This window comes from Cydia pomonella, unplaced genomic scaffold (genome assembly GCF_033807575.1).
Source record: "Cydia pomonella isolate Wapato2018A unplaced genomic scaffold, ilCydPomo1 PGA_scaffold_77, whole genome shotgun sequence".
Lineage (NCBI taxonomy): Eukaryota > Metazoa > Arthropoda > Insecta > Lepidoptera > Tortricidae > Cydia > Cydia pomonella.
Genome location: NW_026907910.1, coordinates 63,522 through 82,246, shown reverse-complemented (window position 1 = coordinate 82,246; position 18,725 = coordinate 63,522). Strand labels below are relative to the sequence as shown.

Below are 18,725 nucleotides of genomic sequence, written 5' to 3'. Positions count from 1 at the left end.
TATACAAATAGTTAATTAACAAAGTGAAAGGTGGGAATTATATAGCTGTGGTGGGAGCGCAGTGGTGACATTTTTGCCTCTGACATGTCACCGGCTGCCTCGCTGCTTTCGTTTGCGGCACTTTTCGCTGTCTCCAAAGCCGTCGTTACTCCTGTAGAAGAAAGCGGGCCATGCGCTAAATTCATAATGGGTTAGAACTATTTATATATAATTATAAGATATCTACTGTTCATTGAGACGTTTCGTCTTAAGAATACCAGAGACTTAGCCATCATATAAACGAGCTTACGCTCACATAATAAAACTGTTCGTGGTACTTTTAAATTATTGTGAGTTTAAAAGTTCTCGTGTGTGTGTCTGGATTTAATTCGAGCGTCTTCTTTTTCTTTGCTCCATTCCACTTTAGGTAGGGTCGGCTCTCCAAATTTTTCGGCGCGAAGACTGTCGGTTGTCGGGTCGGGTAAATTCAATTTATTAGTATGCTGGTCCACCATGTCTGCAAAGGGCGTCCGCTGCCTCTCTTACATTCCGGTGGCCGTACCACCTTAAGCGACTCTTTGTTAGTTTTTCATAGATAGGTGCCATTTTTAAGCTACCACGGACTTTCGTATTCATTCCAGGCTTTGTTGATTTTAGTTACTCCTCCTGACCATCTTAAAAATTTCCTTTTTTGCGGTATGTAATTTTTGCGCATGCGACTCTTACCGTCCAGCATGCCGCCCCGTAGAGCATTAGTTTTAATTCTAGCCTATAATTTAAAATTAGATGATTGTATCCAAGTCATATCTAAGGTCCGATCTAATATACTAAATACTACTCTAATATACTAAATACTACTCTAATATACTAAATACTACTCTAATATACTATATAATCATCTACGGCTATAGGTACAGTCAGATTCAAGTGTAAGGCTGTGATCATAGATTTCATCCGGGCTTTTTTTGCCGGCAATTTGGGAGCGGAGGTGGCTACAAGCTTATGTATAAAGATACGAGTCCGTTTTAACTAAATCTTTTATTTGCAGACATTACTTCAGCGAATGGGCGCTTCTATAATGGTATTGACGAGGTCAAGTTCCAGTTTGAAGCAAACAACAATGAAGTACTGCACAGTGTTAGAAACGTAAGCGCCTTTTTAGACAATGCAGCAGTGTTTATTAAGAAGTCTCCGTTCATAATTACGTCCAAGTATTGTATGATCCTTAAAACAATCGAAACAGAAACGCAGAAAAAGAAAATCGAAATTTCTTTATTAACCTCTCTATCGGTCGTCTAGGCAAAAGCAATAGAGATAGAGAGACGGATAACGATATTTCGATTTTCGGGGCTCGGAAGCGATATTGTAATACCTGTTAATATCATTCCGAAACCGTTACATTATTTTGGTCATTCAAAAACCGGTCAATTAACAGAATACAAATTAAAACAATTAATAAAACGAGATTTTGGTTCGTGGAAACGATATAATAGCGATTAAACTCAGAATTTTGAAAGATAGCAATACTTACTCGTTCTGTCTTGCTTCGATATTTTCAATTTAATCGGTTAATTTCATTCCACAAAAACGCAAGACGTACGAATAAGGCATAAAATGGAGTCTCATTACAACAGTTCTTTAATCGCTGCAAACAGAAACGAAATCCTTCCCGGGTAAATGAACGAAAACGATTTGAAAAATAAGACGTTTTCCGAGCCCTGCGTCCGAAACAAATTAAGCTAAATAGGAATAGTATAAAGTCAACGATCCTTTAATAAACGTTCATAAGATGTTACAAACTCACGAACCAAATTCGTAAAAAATAAAAAATATATATGCCGTACAAATTGTAGTTGATTACTTAATTGTTCCGTACCTACCGCTTTTTTCTTTTATGGTGTAACATTCGTTTGAAATCAACATATTCGTAGAGTCTCCTATTTTTAAAAGCGAATAGGCGATTCACTAAATTGGTTATATGTTGCAGACCTGCAAAGAACTAGGCTCAGAAGTGGCCAAGCAGATAGTGGAGGCGTGCAATGAAGACTACCATGTTAAGACAAAGCCAAAACTGGCCCCGCTGGGTGACGAGATTTTGTCACCGGTGTATGCGACCTGTGAGGGCTTAGCAGATTGTGGGCCCATAGTCATCCACGTCACGCAGGTGTGCGATCACCTAATGCTTCTTGCGAAACGTTGATGTATCAGCTCTCATACCGCCAACAAATGGACACGGTCAAAGCACCAACGACATGTTAGATCTTAAAATCTTGATGTTGAAATGGTGTATTGACTATGGCTGAATTTATTTTGTATTTTTTTTAATTTATCATTTTGATAATAAAGGAAGTTTTAGTATGAATTTTTACTAGTTCTTTAAGGCTTATTTACATATGTGTCGGTAGAGTATAAGTGTATGACAAACATGAAATTTTGTATTTAACTTAATTAATAAAAAACACATAGGGAACTTGCCTCCTGAGTATGAAATTATGGCCATGCACATACTTTTATATCGTTCGAAGTTTTTGCATGAATATATTAATGATGGAGGTGGCCAAAATTAGCAAATTGATTAATCGAACATATGTGAGATTCGAAGAGTAGTTTTCTCAGATCAGTGGTGCCTCTGTCTGTCATTGACATGCCACAAGACTAATAGATGAAGTTAGTAGAGGGTCTTAAACGCCACCATACGTCTCTTACAACGAGCTTACGGAGGTTCCTACTGTTGCAATATATACAATTCCTAACTATCAAAAGTCATCAATCACGGGACCTCAGGGTACAGTTCTAATTTTTTTAAAGGTTTCGTAGTCGCCTAGAAACCCTTATAGTTTCGCCATGTCTGTCTGTCCGTCCGTCAGTGGCTTTGTTCCGTAATTGTTAATGCTAGAAAGCTGTAATTTGGCATGAATACACTAACTATACATGGCAACAGAACGGTAAAATAAAAACTAAAATAATTTTTTTTATGGTACAGTCAGCGTCAAATACTTCGTAGCAGTCAAAGTGCCCAAATAGTTCGGTACACCATACTAAATATATGGTGTACCGAATTATTTGGCTACTTTGGATGCTACAAAGTATTTGACGCTGACTGTACCTCCCATACAATTTTTTTTTTTAAACCAAGAGTGTGCAGGTATCGTTGTATAGGTCTATGAAAACGAAAACGGATCTCCAATTTTTTTTTTTATAAAGTTAATATCTTTGAAAATAACCGCTCCGAAAGAAACAAATATGTGCCCCCTCCCCCCTGGAACTTTTGAGCCATGCGTCCAAAAATATGAAAAAAATCGTGAAACAAAAGCATAATAAATACTTTCAATTAAAACTATAGCGAACTAGATCGGTCTAGCCGTTTTTGAGTTATTGCAAAATATCTTCTCTTCTTAGTAAAAAACGTACATAGCGCTGCAAACATGATACTTAATAGCAGTTTAGTCTGTTTTGTTCTGACCGAATGATAAATACGAAACCCTTTTATTTAGCTGTCCTAAGTAGATTTTAATAACTTTGTAGTCGAATATCTTTGTAGCGCAGGGCTCGGATATCGCTTTTTGGTTTTAAAATCATTTTTCCAATCAACCGAGAACGAATGATTCTATTCAGTTTATGCCAAATTCATTCGTCTTGATTTTTGCAAATCCAAAATAGATGTATATTTTTTATCCCATTGTTTTTTTTTATTTCAGGTCTGTCGGCACATATTTATGTTAGCTACAGTTTACTTAAACGTAGATATAATTAAATATAGCATTATAAATTAAATAAAAAGGGTGCTTAATTTAGGACGTTTAGGTATTCGTAAACAATATTCCGTTTCATAACTTATTGATTCATTATTTATTTTCAAAAAACATGAAAATCTTTCACAAAAAACAGTTTTCAACTCCAAATCAATATGATTAGTACACAGACACCGCATAATAAAGCGTTTAAAATGGTCACCACACATAAGTACAAATTTACTAGTAAAATGCTAAAATAAGAGCAGTATAATTGAATTATATTCTACGCCATTTTATAGTATAGCAGCGCAAATACACCTCCAAAGCTTGCAAATGTTTTCAATTAACACGAGACCAGCAGAGGCAGGCACTATGCCTGTCACTTTCGCACTTACATACTTGTTAGAACGTGACAGGCATGGTGACAAATGATAAAGAGCCGACCGTTTAGCCCTACTGGGCTATAACCGCGAAAATCGAAGTTCGTCAATTGCGGGTATTTTTCCCTGTCACTCTAATTACATCTTAGTAAGAGTAAAAGATAAAGATCTCCGCAATTTACTATTTGGATAACGGATATAAGCGCTCGCTCTCCCATACTAATATTTTACGGAAACGCTTATGTGTGGTGACCTCAATTATTTTATGTGCTCCGTCTAGCATAGTTGAGGTAGTCTGTGGGTGACTGGTATGTTCAAAGGTGTGCAATAAGAGGCCTGGGGTTGCATGCCTGGTTAACATGGATCACAAGAGGCCCGCACTCGGCAGCGCCTTCGCAAGACGCATATATTGGTGATAAGGTATTTTCTCCCATATAATTGACTTTAGGTGCTTTTCTTGGTGATGACGTCAGACCTCTGTAAGCGTTGCATACTTCCACTTTCTGGAACTGAACTACGCCACCGATTTTGGAGCAATTCTGAAAAAAGGAGCAATTATTTGTTTATTTTAAATATCGCAAAAAAATAACATTACGAAGGAACTTTAATTAGTACGCTGTAACTATGTATACCTATTAAAAAACATAAGAAATATTAAGTAGGCTGATTAAGTGATTATAACGGAACCCTGCATCAATAGTGTCACTGGAGAGGGTGAATAGTTTTAAATACTTAGGCCATATTGTGACATCTGATATGAAAGATAATGCGTTTCGGGTGTTGGTGGGGCTGCCCCGCTTCTGTAGCGTATCTGGGATGTTTGCGGAGGCGCGTAGGGATTGCTTTCATGCGACCATACGCAAGCGATGCACATCCCTGGTGCGCCGGGTGCGGGACAGCCCCAACCCCATCCTGCGCTCAATTGCGGACAGGTTCGACTGTCCATACTTGAGGCGTTGCTGTGAGATGCATGTGTCTTGCAGCCCATATTATGTTTAATTTATTAATTATATACTAACATTAGATATAAGAATTAATATTGTATTGTATACTAACAAATTGTATGAGTCATGTTACTTGATAAATAAATAAATAAATGAAAGTGAAATGAATAGACCTTACCAAGGCATCACTTTACTAACACGTACGCAAGCAGATAACATTTTCAAAGAGTAAACTTCTTATAACTATAAGTAAATATATAATCCCCTCATTATCAAATCACTGTTCAATTATATCCCTTTCCAAGGAACAAAAAAAGACAAAATAACGAATAAACAATTATTATCAACGGGCTCAACGGCGTGTTACACAAGTGTGAATATGGTCATAAACAGTGATTGGCACGGAGACAAACCGCGGGATTTCTATAGAAATTTTAATATGAACATGAACGGACATGACTCAAATGCCGTGATCTTGTTTGAAAGAGTAATTTTATTGAGTGTTGTGAATTAAAAATAAGAGTTTTTGAATAAGATTTCTACTCCGAATCCCGCGCGGGTGGCACCCTCCGTGCCAATCACTACTTATAAGTTTATGGCAATCGATTTCCATTTATTTATAATTAATCGTTCGAACAGTAGGTACTTGTATACATTTACACATACTCGTACGTAGTACGTACCTACATTGTACATGAACGGATTTAACGGCGGAGTTTAAGTCACCCGGGCCAAAACCGTCCGGGACAGAGTAGTATTAAATTTTACCGTGATTTAAAAAATTGAAACGCTTCAGATCAGAAAAAAAAATAAGAATACTAAAGTACTGATAATCCATCTACCAGAATAAATCTAGAGTAGACAATAATAGATTAAATTTTAAACAAAGTCTACTTACAAGTCGAGTAGCATTTGACAATCTTGTCTAATAAGACTAAAAGGCGGATTAATGTTGATGATGGTAGAAAAACCATAATGATTGCACTTACGTCGGGTATATTGTGTACGTTTTCATTTGTAGGGACTGTTATGTCAAATTTTACTTGCTGCTGGGGCTCGACAGCAACAATAACCGCTGAAAAAGAGAATAGGTACATTTTTACGGCTGAAAACAGTTTAATAAACCTTTAATTCACTTTTGTTTTATGGCGAAAAAATGTGTCTTTTTTTAACGTGATTAACGAGGTAATTAGCATTAGTTTTAACAAAATAAATATTTCAATTTCAATGAACCAATAGTTGAGGATCATTTTCTCCGATCCAGAATACATCATCAATAGCTTTTCAACTTCATCTTAACAGTTTTTCAAAAGATTGAACGGTTCAAGATAAAGGTAATTTATATTGCAATGCGCTTATGAACGTCAAATAAAGCTACGACGCGGGCTCTAACCCTACACCTCTGGCTCGAGACGATTTAATTCCCTCCTAAATTGTAGGAGGGTATCCCAATATGGGACCGGCAATATAACTGTACGCTAAAAGAATAAAATTAAGTACGAATCATCAAAACAGGTTTTATCAAACAATATTTAATACCAATCCCTTTCTTTACCATAATTATTGAAAGTCATAATGTAATAATAGTGATATTATCATTACTTAGTCATAACTCTAAAACCGTCAACTTTTCAGGAATTTCCTTAGGTTATCCTATAGATAGGTTAGGTTACAATCTGAGAAAAACCAAATTATGGCTAACGAAAATGCGGACAAACAATACATTATGACTTAAAACTTTGGGAAACAACCCATTTAATACCAATGTGCATCCCGATTCAACATAAATAAATTCAAACGTCTGGGTAACATTCTATTTTTAAATAACAAAAATGTTTATTTAGTAGGTACGAATTATTAGGTAGGTATTTCTTACCCATGTTAAATCCAGCACAGCCCTGTTCGTGTCCGTAAGGATCCCAGACACTTGTGTCAACGGCGACGAAGAGCGCGGCGAGCGCGAGCAGCAAGCGGGCGAGCGGCGACATGGCGGCGGCGGCGGGGATTGCGCGCTGGCGACGCCGACTCCGTTATATAGCCTGGGAATAGCCAATAATGAGCATGGGTAGCGAATCGTTTATGCTGATTAAAAATAAATAAGTTATAAATATAGAAATTCATATATCGATCAAATTGTCTGAATTTATGTTTGTGCTTACGTAGGCATAACGGACATCATAGTATTATGGGCGTGGTTACGTATATAATTAATGTTATGTGTTAGCGAGACGTACTGTTCAATGTCCATAGTAGATAGATAGAATACTCTTTATTGGCACACCTCAGTAAAAATATACATGAAAAATAAACCATTGATTAAATTTAGAGGCAGACAACAGGCGGTCTTATCGCTAAAAAGCGATCTCTTCCAGACAACCTACTACTATAGTACTGAAAATCTATTCAAGTATTCATATGACAAGTAAACTACCTACTATTATTTGTATTCTGTAATTAATTTCACTTTTAAATAATCATGTGGTAGCCCTATCACCTTTGTATCCCTTGAATAACCTCTCCCAGCTTAATTTCAACGATAAAAGTCTACAAAATATTAGTATTTAGGACCTTACCCATCATCATAATTCTTAAGAGCCTGGCTCTTATCGGTGGAGTAACCGCCATTCCGTTCTACTCTCTGCCACTGTTTTGTGCTCCTGATACGTGACTACGTTGATTTTCTCTTTGGCTTGGTCCAAAAACGCACGTCTCAGTCTTCCCCTGCCTCTCTTTTTTCTATTCTTCCTTCAATTATAGACTTTATATAATAATTGTACAGATTACACTCACGTATTTAAGTCACTCGCCCACCTAAGCACAAGCAAGACCTAAGCTCTCCGAAACATGTCGCGCGAGTGACTAAAATACGTGAGTGTAATCCGTAGATTTATTTTAATGTTAGTATGTCTCACGACAGTTTAAATTCGACTTTATAGAAGTATCGTGCCGTATCAAGTGCCCCAACATGTTTCCTTTTTTGTTTAAATCATTCTCAACAGAGATCTCTTCTCACCTACCAAATCTAATACTTCCCTATTTCTTTCCTCTCTTTTCAGTTTATACCTTCCATTCTTCTCCATGTCACCATTTTAAAAGCGCTCAATCTGTCTCTATCACGCTGGGTTAATGTCCTCTTACCAACCCAAAGTTTAAAATGTTCATATTATTAAATGTTAATGTATGTAGGTAATAGTTTTGCATTAAAAACAGTAAATAGTTAACTAGTGGCTGTGTGAGCCGCTCATCCCGCAAACTCCCTTGGTACTGCCAATTTTAAAATTTTCCAAATTCCTACTGAATCGACAAAAAAGTCTCACGTGGCCGATTTGTCCACCATACCATTTTACATTTTACCAAGGGAAAAAATTAAGGAGATATCAATTTGTTTATATGCATAATATGTGCAATAAAGGTAATAGTCAAATAACATACATAGATATTAGATACTTATCGTAAGTACCTATCTATATAGGTAATGGAACCATACCTACATTATTACACATTACCTGTTTTCAATGGTAGAGCTGAGCGCTTGTTGCCAGTTACTGGGAGAAAGCAGGAGCTTGAATTTTCAAACATAATAAATATATAGGTATATTCTAAAGATGATAAAGGGTTTTTATCTAACCCCTAAAGGGTTATAAGTTTTTAGCAACTTCTACGCGCAGACTAATACTTATAAAGTATTTAAGGCTGGCATCACTAACACAACATTAAATAATAATAATTAATAATATAAATAAAGTAATATAAATAATAATACTAGTGTTATAAGTATATAACATACATTTACTTAAATCCATAGAAAAGATCCATGACTTAGGAACAAATATCCGTGCTCATCACACAAATACATGTCCTTACAGGGATCCGAACCCAGGATCATCGGCTACATAGGCAGGGTCACTACCCACTAGGCCAGACCGGTCGTCAATATGCTTCTATGACGTACGCTTTACTAATGGCATTTACTATATTATTTAACGTAAGATTTACTACTGTTACTACTAAGTAGTGGCTCTGTAAGGTAATAGCTTCACCATTTCAAATAATTTCCATAAACTGAATCTACAAAAATATGTGTTTTTTTTTTATTATAAAATTTCACAAGTGATTTGAGAATACCATCTGTATAGGAGAACTTCCGGATATACAAAATCATTTTTGCCCAAGCTGAAACGGATAGACTACACTCGTACTAAACACTAATCAATATGTTATCATGCCCTAAGGCAAGTGTATACGCTTGTAAGGGCATTATAAGATAAAAATAAATTATTGATTATCTCCGAAATGGAGTTGATTAGAATACCGGTGTCTTAGAGAAAGTTATTTAATTTAAGAATGCACCCTTTAAATTAACGGAAATAAAAAAACACGGTGTATACTTTGAATATACAGTGAAGATTTTAAATGATGTAGGTACGCATTTTATACAAAACAATGACGCGTTGAGAATGCTGAGATGAGACAAACAATGAATCTCACAGGCGCGTCAGCGTGCTGAAGCGGCTGTTGTCTTCCTGTCTTTCTGTCTGTCTTCCGCTGCTAGCTCTCGTAGCTTGTTCAATGCCTACTTGTATTTACATTAATTGTTAAATGAACATGCATTTAAAATATATAATAAAAAAGAACATCAAATTACACGTAAAAACATTGAGAAATCACGTCATTTATTCTTTAAAATCATCCAAATATAAATCTAAAATGTCCGAAATCTAAAAGCTTTATACTAAATTAAGCATGCTTGTTGTGTAACATAGGTCATATTTTTTCTAATTGACAATCAAAGTTTTCCAGTTTTCGTTTTTAAACTAATCTGTTTTACATAATTTTCTTTTATATCAGATTTTTTTTTATGGAGACTACTGACTAGCAGTTACCGGAATCTGCTAAGTATTTATTGTTTCCAGTGCCTAGTCGGTGTTTTAGGTTTGTGCTAAGGTTCGGTTCAAGATACTTTTCACAAGGTCTGAAGATTTAGCACAAGAGGAGAGAGAAACCCCGCGACAGTATCTCGCCCGCGAGATAGACAACGCACCCTTACCTAATTGCAAAATTTAAACATAAACGCATAGTCTATCTCGAACGCGAGATACTTTCGTGGCGCTCCTGTGCTAAACCTACCTACTGCTTTGCTGGAACGCAACCTACGTATATGCTTACACTAAAATTGTTTTAAGTCTAGGAAATAATTTAAATTTTGGGATAATCTTGGAACTAACGGGTGGTTTATGATTTTAAAAAACAGGTACCAAGTTATTAAGAAAAATTATTATAAATAAACAAAACATCACTTTTGATTGCACAACTCACAAATTTTCAATGAAAGTGATCATGAACATCATAAAAAGATATAAGTAGAGGTAACAAAAGATGATTGAATCGTTAGGAAATGATCTTTTTTAGAAAATCTTTGAGTAACTTTATTATAAAATAAGGTTTTAATTACAAAAACTTATTATTTATTTCATATTTATATACATCGTAGATACAATTAAACATTATTATTTGCTATTTTTTGAGTTAGGGGACGCATCTCTGGGTAACATGGAAGACGAGAGGTCCACATTCGATACCCTTACAGGTCGCATACACTGGTGACATGGTGTCTTCGCCCAACGGGCGGACCTTTGGCGGCTTCCGAGGTGCTGACGTAGGGCCTTCGTAATCGTTGCATACTTCCACGCTCTGGTATTCGATTTCTGCACCATATTTTGCGCAGTACTGAAAGGCAGAAACATGCAGTTTTGTTTTATCTAAATATCACTTTTATACTTAAATTCATTTCGATTCATTACTTCGCAGTTTATGTGGGTAGGTATTAATCTCTAGAACGAAATTCAATAATGTTTCAAGGTTTCCAAATGACATTTATTTAAAGATAATTTTAATGGTTCCATGTCTGATAATAATGGATCTTTTTTTTAAATAATATATTGTAAGAAAAACGGAGTAAATTTATCCCACCTCATTTTTCAAAGTGCGGTAAAAATACAGAAAAAGCACAGTCTTGACACACAGTTATGCGCTGGATAACAAGCAATATAAAGCGACAAATAACACCTCAACTTGTGACACAAATTATTCGTATGACATATGTAGGAAAAAATTTCGTGCTGCCATTGGGTTGTTAAGCCATAAGCGAAGTTGCATTAACCGGCACAACTGAAGATAATGACGTTGCAACAATCATCCGACAAGGATGTTGTGGCCATTGATATACGTATGACCCACTAGTATTATATAATATTATATAAAATAATTACAAATGAGTAGAATAATAGCTAGATCTTGCACTTACATCGGGTATGTCATGAAGTGCTCCGCTACCTGTCTTTGTAGCCCTGAGTTCGAAAATGATGTCCTCGATGGGTTTTCCATCGTACCGGCGAGCCGCTGATAGAGGCAAACAAAAGTGAGCAATTTATCGTCGAAACTTTTTGAAAGGCAACCTCAACTTGCTTATTTTTGATAAACTATGATTCAGCCCTGTAAAATTAGGTCAAAAACGTTTGGTATATAATTCTGGCGTTTTTTCTGTGAACAAGAAATTAGGTTTAAAAGTATATTATTGTATGATGTCCACAGCCTGGTAATACATTCAACGCTAACTCGCACAAAAAAGTTTTTGACCTAATTAGATCTAGTTAGAAATTCATTAATTACGTTAAAAAATATTTGTGTATCTGTCGAATAACCTGCCAAATGTATTGTTTGTGAGGGTAGACATTATCCTGCTGAATTTATTTTATTCGTGAATTAAATACAATACAAAAAGATGCCGCAGCCATTTGGCTGCGGCATCTTTTTGTATTGTATTCTTTAGTGTTATTTAACACTAGACCTACTCATAGTGTTTTGTTCCTTCCTACCGGTGAGTAAGGTTGCCAGAACTCAACAAGGGTGCGGAATGATAGCTAGGGCCGACAAAGCGCACGTAACACCTCTGGAGTCACAGGTGTCCATAAGCTACGGAGACTGCTTACCATCAGGCGGGCTGTATACTTGTTTGCCACCGACGTAGTATTAATGAAACCGCTTTAATCTTTTATTCCAAGTTATTAAAATAACATCCAAACGGACTGTATTACCTTACGAAGCTTATAATAATTTATAAGTCAACCTATATAGTTATTATGCTTAAAACACAAATATAAAATACATATTCTGAATCCGGCACAGCCTGGACGGGCGTTTTCCATCACCCAGACATGCGCGTCGGCGGCAGCGAGCATCGCGCCGAGCGCGAGCAGCGAGCGGGCGAGCGGCGACATGGCGGCGGCGGCGGGCAGCGGGAGCGGGCATGACGCGCCCGCGACGCCGACCTCGCTTTATAAGCGCTTCATGCAATAACAAGCATGAGTGGCGAATTATTTACGCAGATTATTGTTTCTTATTGATTAAACTATTTGTAATTATGTATGTAGGCACAACACGACAAGAGCATAGCTAGTATATGTACCAAAGAAAATCAGGATTTCTTAACCTTCTAAGTTCTAAGGGTCGTGTGAAATAACGTCCGTCTAAAATGGCCCAAAAATGGTGTCGATGAAGACTGCTAAATAACAGCAAAATAAAGAAATATCAAGATAGAAAAAAAACAAATACGTATTTTGAAGTGATTTACAAAGTAAAATTATACAATATCGTGCAAAAATAATGCTCAATAATTCTCAAACATTGCTCAACCTTGAAGTAACATTAAAATGTTCAACCAACCACTTGTCACATTTCACATGTTTTTATTTAATTATGCTTAATTAATTGCATAGAGGAAGTCGGGATACCTGAACTAGTTTATGTTTTCAATAATTGAAAACAATAAATGGGTTGTTGATTAACCTATAAAATAAAAATTAAATTAAATACTTTTCATTACTTTGAATTTAATTTCAAGCGTGAAGCGTAGAACGAATGGACGTGGGTGATTGCTAAATTCAATGTAAACAAAACACTATAAAAACTGACCTTTAATATACTAAACACGATTTTAGTTAGATGCAGTACAGGATAAATGAGAATAACCATAAAAAGGTACAGATTTTTTTTTGGTACCACGTCGGTGGCAAACAAGCATACGGCCCGCCTGATGGTAAGCAATCACCGTAGCCTATCGACGCCTGCAACTTCAGAGCTGTTACATGCGCGTTGCAGAGCCTTTAAAAACCTGTACACTCCTTTTTTGAAGAACCCCATACTGTATACCCTCGGGAAAACCTCGGCAGGAAGCTCATTCCGCAGCCGGAGCGTCCGCGGGAGGAAATTCCTCTTAAACCGCACAGTGCGCGACCATTTAGGTTCTAGGGTGTGAGGATGAACACCCTGCCGACGGCGAGAGGTGCGGTGATAGAAAGTGGCCATTGGCATCATGTCAAACAATTCTTCAGAGCACAGCCCATTGTACAAGCGGTAGAACACACACAAGGAGTCTCTCCTTAGACTTAATGGTTCAATGCCGCTTGTGAGTTTGGGATCGTCGACGATTCGTACAGCGCGCCTTTGGACTGAGTCGAAGGGTCCAAGCTGGCATCCAGGTGCTCCTGCCCAAAGGTGACAGCAGTACTCCATGTGGTACAGCTACACCGTTTTTGCGCGCTCCTCCTACTTCCGCTCACAATTATTTATTAACTAAAGTAATATTATAAACGCACGCACATACACAGTAGTTGGTATTATTTGCCTTGATTTATTATGCGTAACGTCTGTAGCTAAGGTAAGAACGATATCCACAAAGAATTTAGTACATTGACAGATAGACTGCATTTAGCACTTTTATTTCTGTACAACCTGCAGCCTGCGCCTGTGCTTTATCGTATACGGGAAACGCCTACCGCAAAAACCGAAATTCGCAAATTGCGGGAATCTTTCTCTTTTACTCTCACTGAGACGTAATTAGAATGACAGAGAAAGATGCCCGCATTTCACGAAGTTCGATTTTCGCGGAAGCCCAGTTTGTCCGTGTGAACGAAACAACGTAAACATAAGCGCCACTGAGCATGGCATTCGATAAAATCGTTTCGGGCATCTCGCATCCTCGGTGGGAAGACCGTACGGTATAGGGTAATAGTACATTACGATACAAGTGCGAAAAATAGGAAATTAGAAACGAGTGGCGATAAATTAAAACACGACCGAAGGGAGTGTTTCAAATCGACACGAGTTGCGAATTACCTATTCGCACATGTATCGTACAACGTTTTACAGTACATATGGCCTTTTAAATATTCGACACAGTAACGTAATATGCTAATTATCGCACTAGTGCGGTAAAGTAGCACCATATGTACTGTAAAAATATAGCATAGACGCCGTGTGAATGATTTTCAAAGTTACCACACAAATTCTGTTGTTACTACGACATTCGCAAAAATCTCACATACGTTATACGAGAAAAATTACGCCGTTTGAACGCAGCCCAATAATATTACTCTCCCTCTAACACAATGACCACCAGCATCATCGTCGATCGGAAATGGCCTGTCAATGTACGAAATTATTCCCGCTTAGCGTCTTTACTTTAGAGATATGCTTACAAATTCGTCCGATAGATAATTGAATCTGGCGCATCAGATCCGATGTTTTTATTTTATGGCTAGATTTCAGCACCGATGTGACGGTTTCCTTTGAATATGGGCATACTTATGTGCTCTAGAGATAGCGTGCAATGTTGAGTATAACAGTTGAGTATAATCCTTATTTGAATTGTTACTTTAAATGGATTCTGTGCAAACAATATTGGAGTGAGGCACACAACACAATGCAATTCACAGCGCGTGTGTATTAAATCTGTTGTATTCCTGTCTGTTTATCTGTCTGTCAGCCTGTCTTCCGCAAGCGCTAACAAACGCATCGTGTTACCTAGGAGAATTATATTAATTTATTGTGGATGGAGGTAATAATTTTATCATTTTTTAAATAATGGGCAGTAATGTTAGATATAGTATTTTTCCAACTGGCTCCAGACATGTAGATGAAGTACTTGCTACCAGTGTTGATCGAATGTTAATTAGAATTGACCATATTGAAAATTAACCATTACAAATTGAACCGTAAATCGTTACCACTACTAACTAATGGTTAATTTTCAATATGGTCAATTATAATTAACGTTCGGCCAACATTGCTTGGTATTCATAATCATAATCATTTATTGTATAATTTTATAAATTACATGTCAATTATTTACATGAGCATTTCCCATAACACCGTTATCAAAATGTGGGATTAATCGGTCTACAAACTCAAACGGTGGAAACTATTACTTTATTAAGGTTGCCAGAGCTCAACGAGGGGTGGGAGGGGGTTAGGGTCGGCAACGCGCATGTAACTCCTCTGGAGTTGCAGGCGTACATAGGCTACGGAAACTGCTTACCATCAGGCGGGCCGTATGCTTGTTTGCCAACGACGTAGTATAAAAAAAACTATATCCTATTTTATTTAAAGCCTTGGGTTTTTGCAATTCAGGGTTTTAAAACTCTTTTTAAAACAGTACCCCTAGTGTAAATTTAGTCGATAGCGAAACGTGACGTACGCGTTTGCGTTAAGTCTCATTTTGTATGGGTTTTTGAACAGCGCGCCAAGCGGGACGTTTTGGAAAGTCAAAAATCTCATACAAAATGACACTTAACGCAAACGCGTACGTCACGTTTCGCTGTCGAAAATATTTACACTAGGGGTACAGAGAATAGGTTTTGTATTTGTAGTATTCGAACTACCGGTAGCAGGTAGTCCGGAGTCAACGCTAGGTATTTGTTTCAATACAAAACGTATTTTGTGTCATTATATTCAAAACGTCCCATTGGTCTATTCACTAAGCACCGACTTATGCTTTAGTTTGGCCAAGGAAAGAAATGTATGTTGAACTGTTTTTTTTTCATACTAAGTCGGTGGCAAACAAGTATACGGCCCGCCTGATAGTTAGCAGTCTCCGTAGCCTATGTACGCCTGCATCTCCATAGGAGTTACATAGGTGTTTTGGAACACTGTTTGCAATTTTATGGTTTTATTTTAAATCAGCCTTGTTTTAGAAGTGATTTCATACCTAACGTAATAAACGCCAAGTTTTAATTGAAATTCGACGTTAATTGGTGACATTTTTACACAGTGTCATTGCAATATATGCAAAGTTAGTTTAGTCAATAAAATTAAATCAATATTCGACATGTAACGTTTACGTAAATGTTTTTTTTCTTGTCTTGACATTCTTTCTCAGTTTCATTTCCAATCTCTAATTAATTGACAATAAATTACATTTTATTTAATTTTTTTAATACTTATTTTTCGATTAATTACTGTAATTGATTTTTATTCTTAATTTATTATTCTTACCTGTTTAGACTATAATTATTAATTTTATTACCAGTGGTGTAATGTTTGATAAAAATTGTATTTGCATGCATAGTATAATGTTTTAATCTGCCAATAGATATTGAGTGATTGAGTCCTATAGTACAGAAAGTTAATTTAATGTGTTTGTATTTGTACAGTTGCCATCAGATATATCGGAGCGGTCGAGGTGCTCAAAAATATCTGGACATGCACTCTAGCGCCTTGAATAGAGGCGTGTTCAGATATTTGTGAGCGCCTTGGCCGCTCCGATATATCTAATGGCGACTACGTATGGATATGCTTGTGGTGCCCTGCGAGATGAAATTCATTCTAATGCTGCTCCACACTACAAACCTCAATCTTCCTCCAATGGAGGGGGGATTTAAATTTTCTCGAGTCAGAGGTTTAGGGTTAGAGCCGGTGTAGCTTTATTTGACGTTCATAAGCGCATTGTAATATGCCTACTTGAATAATAAACTATCTTTATCTTAGGGTCAAACTAAAATAAAAAATACCTCGCAGTCGAGTAGAAAAGTTTAGTGAACAGAATAGAACTGCCCCGAGCATGTCATCCGATCGGATGTTGTTATGCAGCAACGAATCTCTTACTTCCGAAGGATTTAATGGCAGACGTGCTGGTTCAGCCCTAGGCGCATTAAATGTCATCGTTGGGTGGAAAACTGTGAAAATATTTTTGTTACATAATGCGATTTTATTTAAATATTATTTATTTTACGATTTAACTCGCCTATTTTTAGAGTACGAATACGCTTGACATTTTGTTTCGGAAAACCTCAACCTTTATTTAATAAAAAAAAGTATATATATAGGACATTATTACACAAATTGACTAAGTCCCACAGTAAGCTCAATAAGGCTTGTGTTGAGGGTACTTAGATAACGATATATATAATATATAAATATTTATAAATACTTAAATACACAGAAAACACCCATGACTCAGGAACAAAATATAGTTTGTTTGCCAGTGAGTAAGTTCAAATTTTTGAGGAAATTATTATTACAAAATAAAATTAATTAAGCAGCATTATTGATTTGTACAAAATTAAAATAATGCAACCATATTAGGGTATCTATTTGGCTCTTTAGAATCGCTTGATCATGACTGTTGAAAGAATAATATAGTTGCCGAAAAAACCCCCTTATCAGTCTTATTTGAAAATAATGTTTTTATTCGCAATGCTGGAAATTCATAGCGCCATCTTTTGGCGGAACTGTGAATTAACCCGTAACGATATGAAGAGAACGTGTCCTGTTGGACAAGCCAATGCAAAGTTGCTCTGAGTGAATAGATGGCGCAGTTAATTTTAAACTCATCGCATTATGTTTATTGGAATGATGATTTTAAAATAAATTATTTCACACCATGCACGAAATCAAATACATCTAATTATTAGAAAAACATTGGCAGTAAATATTTTCTGAATCATTAATTTTCTGAAAAAACTACTTAAAGTAGACGATTTCACCGTGACGTCACTTGTACACTTTTTATTAATTTTATTATAAATTCCATATTGTCAAACCGTTTTGACAATTGAGAATAAGAAACTGATTTGAATAATGGGAAAGTACCCTATACTTATTAGCAATCTATAATGTGAACATACGGTAAACAGTAGAATGCGTTCTCTGATGGTTGTTACGGCTGTTATGTTTGGTAGGGCAAAAATATTGTCATATCGTGCTGCCATATCATGAGATTTGTCATATGTTTACATCTAGGTATACTTTCTACCAAAGAGCTATTAATGGTAAATAAAATGGAAAGACTAAGAGAGAAGTTACCAAATATAGTACGGAAAAGTGGCATATACTTCAGCTGTTAAATTTGAAGCACGGATTTTTGATCAATAAATTTTTAGTTTTTACTATTGTTAGGATTAATATTTGTATCTAGCTATAGTTGTAGCGTATAGCCTGTTTACGCAGTGTCCATTAGTTTCTATCTATATGTACCTACCTACATACGTATGCATGTATAGCGCATCGCGCGGACCAATGAACGTTAGTTAGCAACCGACCGTGTGCGTGTATCATTCTCTGAGTCCTAACCTCAAACCTAACACTATAAATTATGTATTTATTATTAAGAAAGTCGATATACGCAAACTACCAATTCAATGAAATAATTCTGACGGAAAGTACGTCAAACTGAACGAATTCATCTCATTCATCGCATCATGAACTCGCTTTTTTTTAAATACTACGTCGGTGGCAAACAAGAATACGGCCCGCCTGATGGTAAGCAAGCAAGCGTAGCCTATGTACGCCTGCAACTCCACAGCAGTTACATGCGTGTTGCCGACCCTAGACCCTTCCCCCCTCCCCCCTCG

The 18,725-nt window shown here is 36.6% G+C and overlaps 3 protein-coding genes across 3 annotated transcripts; 1 reads left to right on the top strand and 2 right to left on the bottom strand.

Annotated features, from left to right (window-relative positions):
• Positions 1-52: 52 nt before the first annotated feature.
• LOC133534275 (uncharacterized) lies at positions 53-2,341 on the top strand. The gene is made up of 3 exons (XM_061873375.1): positions 53-190; positions 1,028-1,125; positions 1,967-2,341. Exons 1-3 carry the CDS (start codon positions 85-87, stop codon positions 2,177-2,179), a joined length of 417 nt encoding a protein of 138 aa, XP_061729359.1. The 5' UTR covers positions 53-84; the 3' UTR covers positions 2,180-2,341.
• Positions 2,342-3,799: 1,458 nt separating this feature from the next.
• On the bottom strand, positions 3,800-7,059 carry LOC133534274 (uncharacterized). The gene is made up of 3 exons (XM_061873374.1): positions 6,914-7,059; positions 6,027-6,112; positions 3,800-4,632 (listed from the first exon to the last, which is right to left on the bottom strand). Exons 1-3 carry the CDS (start codon positions 7,023-7,025, stop codon positions 4,408-4,410), a joined length of 423 nt encoding a protein of 140 aa, XP_061729358.1. The 5' UTR covers positions 7,026-7,059; the 3' UTR covers positions 3,800-4,407.
• Positions 7,060-10,479: 3,420 nt separating this feature from the next.
• LOC133534276 (uncharacterized) lies at positions 10,480-12,358 on the bottom strand. Its single transcript, XM_061873376.1, has 3 exons — positions 12,203-12,358; positions 11,342-11,436; positions 10,480-10,764 (listed from the first exon to the last, which is right to left on the bottom strand). The coding sequence occupies exons 1-3, from the start codon at positions 12,312-12,314 to the stop codon at positions 10,564-10,566; spliced, it is 408 nt and encodes a 135-aa protein (XP_061729360.1). The 5' UTR covers positions 12,315-12,358; the 3' UTR covers positions 10,480-10,563.
• Between the last annotated feature and the right edge of the window lie 6,367 nt (positions 12,359-18,725).

Coding starts and splice junctions, on each gene's coding strand:
- LOC133534275 (XM_061873375.1), top strand. CDS start 85: ATGTCACCGGCTGCCTCGCTGCTTTCGTTTGCGGCACTTTTCGCTGTC. Junction 191..1,027: donor ATGCGCTAAATTCATAATGG/GTTAGAACTATT, acceptor TTTTATTTGCAG/ACATTACTTCAGCGAATGGG. Junction 1,126..1,966: donor TACTGCACAGTGTTAGAAAC/GTAAGCGCCTTT, acceptor TATATGTTGCAG/ACCTGCAAAGAACTAGGCTC.
- LOC133534276 (XM_061873376.1), bottom strand. CDS start 12,314: ATGTCGCCGCTCGCCCGCTCGCTGCTCGCGCTCGGCGCGATGCTCGCT. Junction 11,437..12,202: donor CTGTGCCGGATTCAGAATAT/GTATTTTATATT, acceptor TGCCTCTATCAG/CGGCTCGCCGGTACGATGGA. Junction 10,765..11,341: donor CACTTCATGACATACCCGAT/GTAAGTGCAAGA, acceptor TCTGCCTTTCAG/TACTGCGCAAAATATGGTGC.
- LOC133534274 (XM_061873374.1), bottom strand. CDS start 7,025: ATGTCGCCGCTCGCCCGCTTGCTGCTCGCGCTCGCCGCGCTCTTCGTC. Junction 6,113..6,913: donor CTGTGCTGGATTTAACATGG/GTAAGAAATACC, acceptor TCTCTTTTTCAG/CGGTTATTGTTGCTGTCGAG. Junction 4,633..6,026: donor ACGTACACAATATACCCGAC/GTAAGTGCAATC, acceptor TCCTTTTTTCAG/AATTGCTCCAAAATCGGTGG.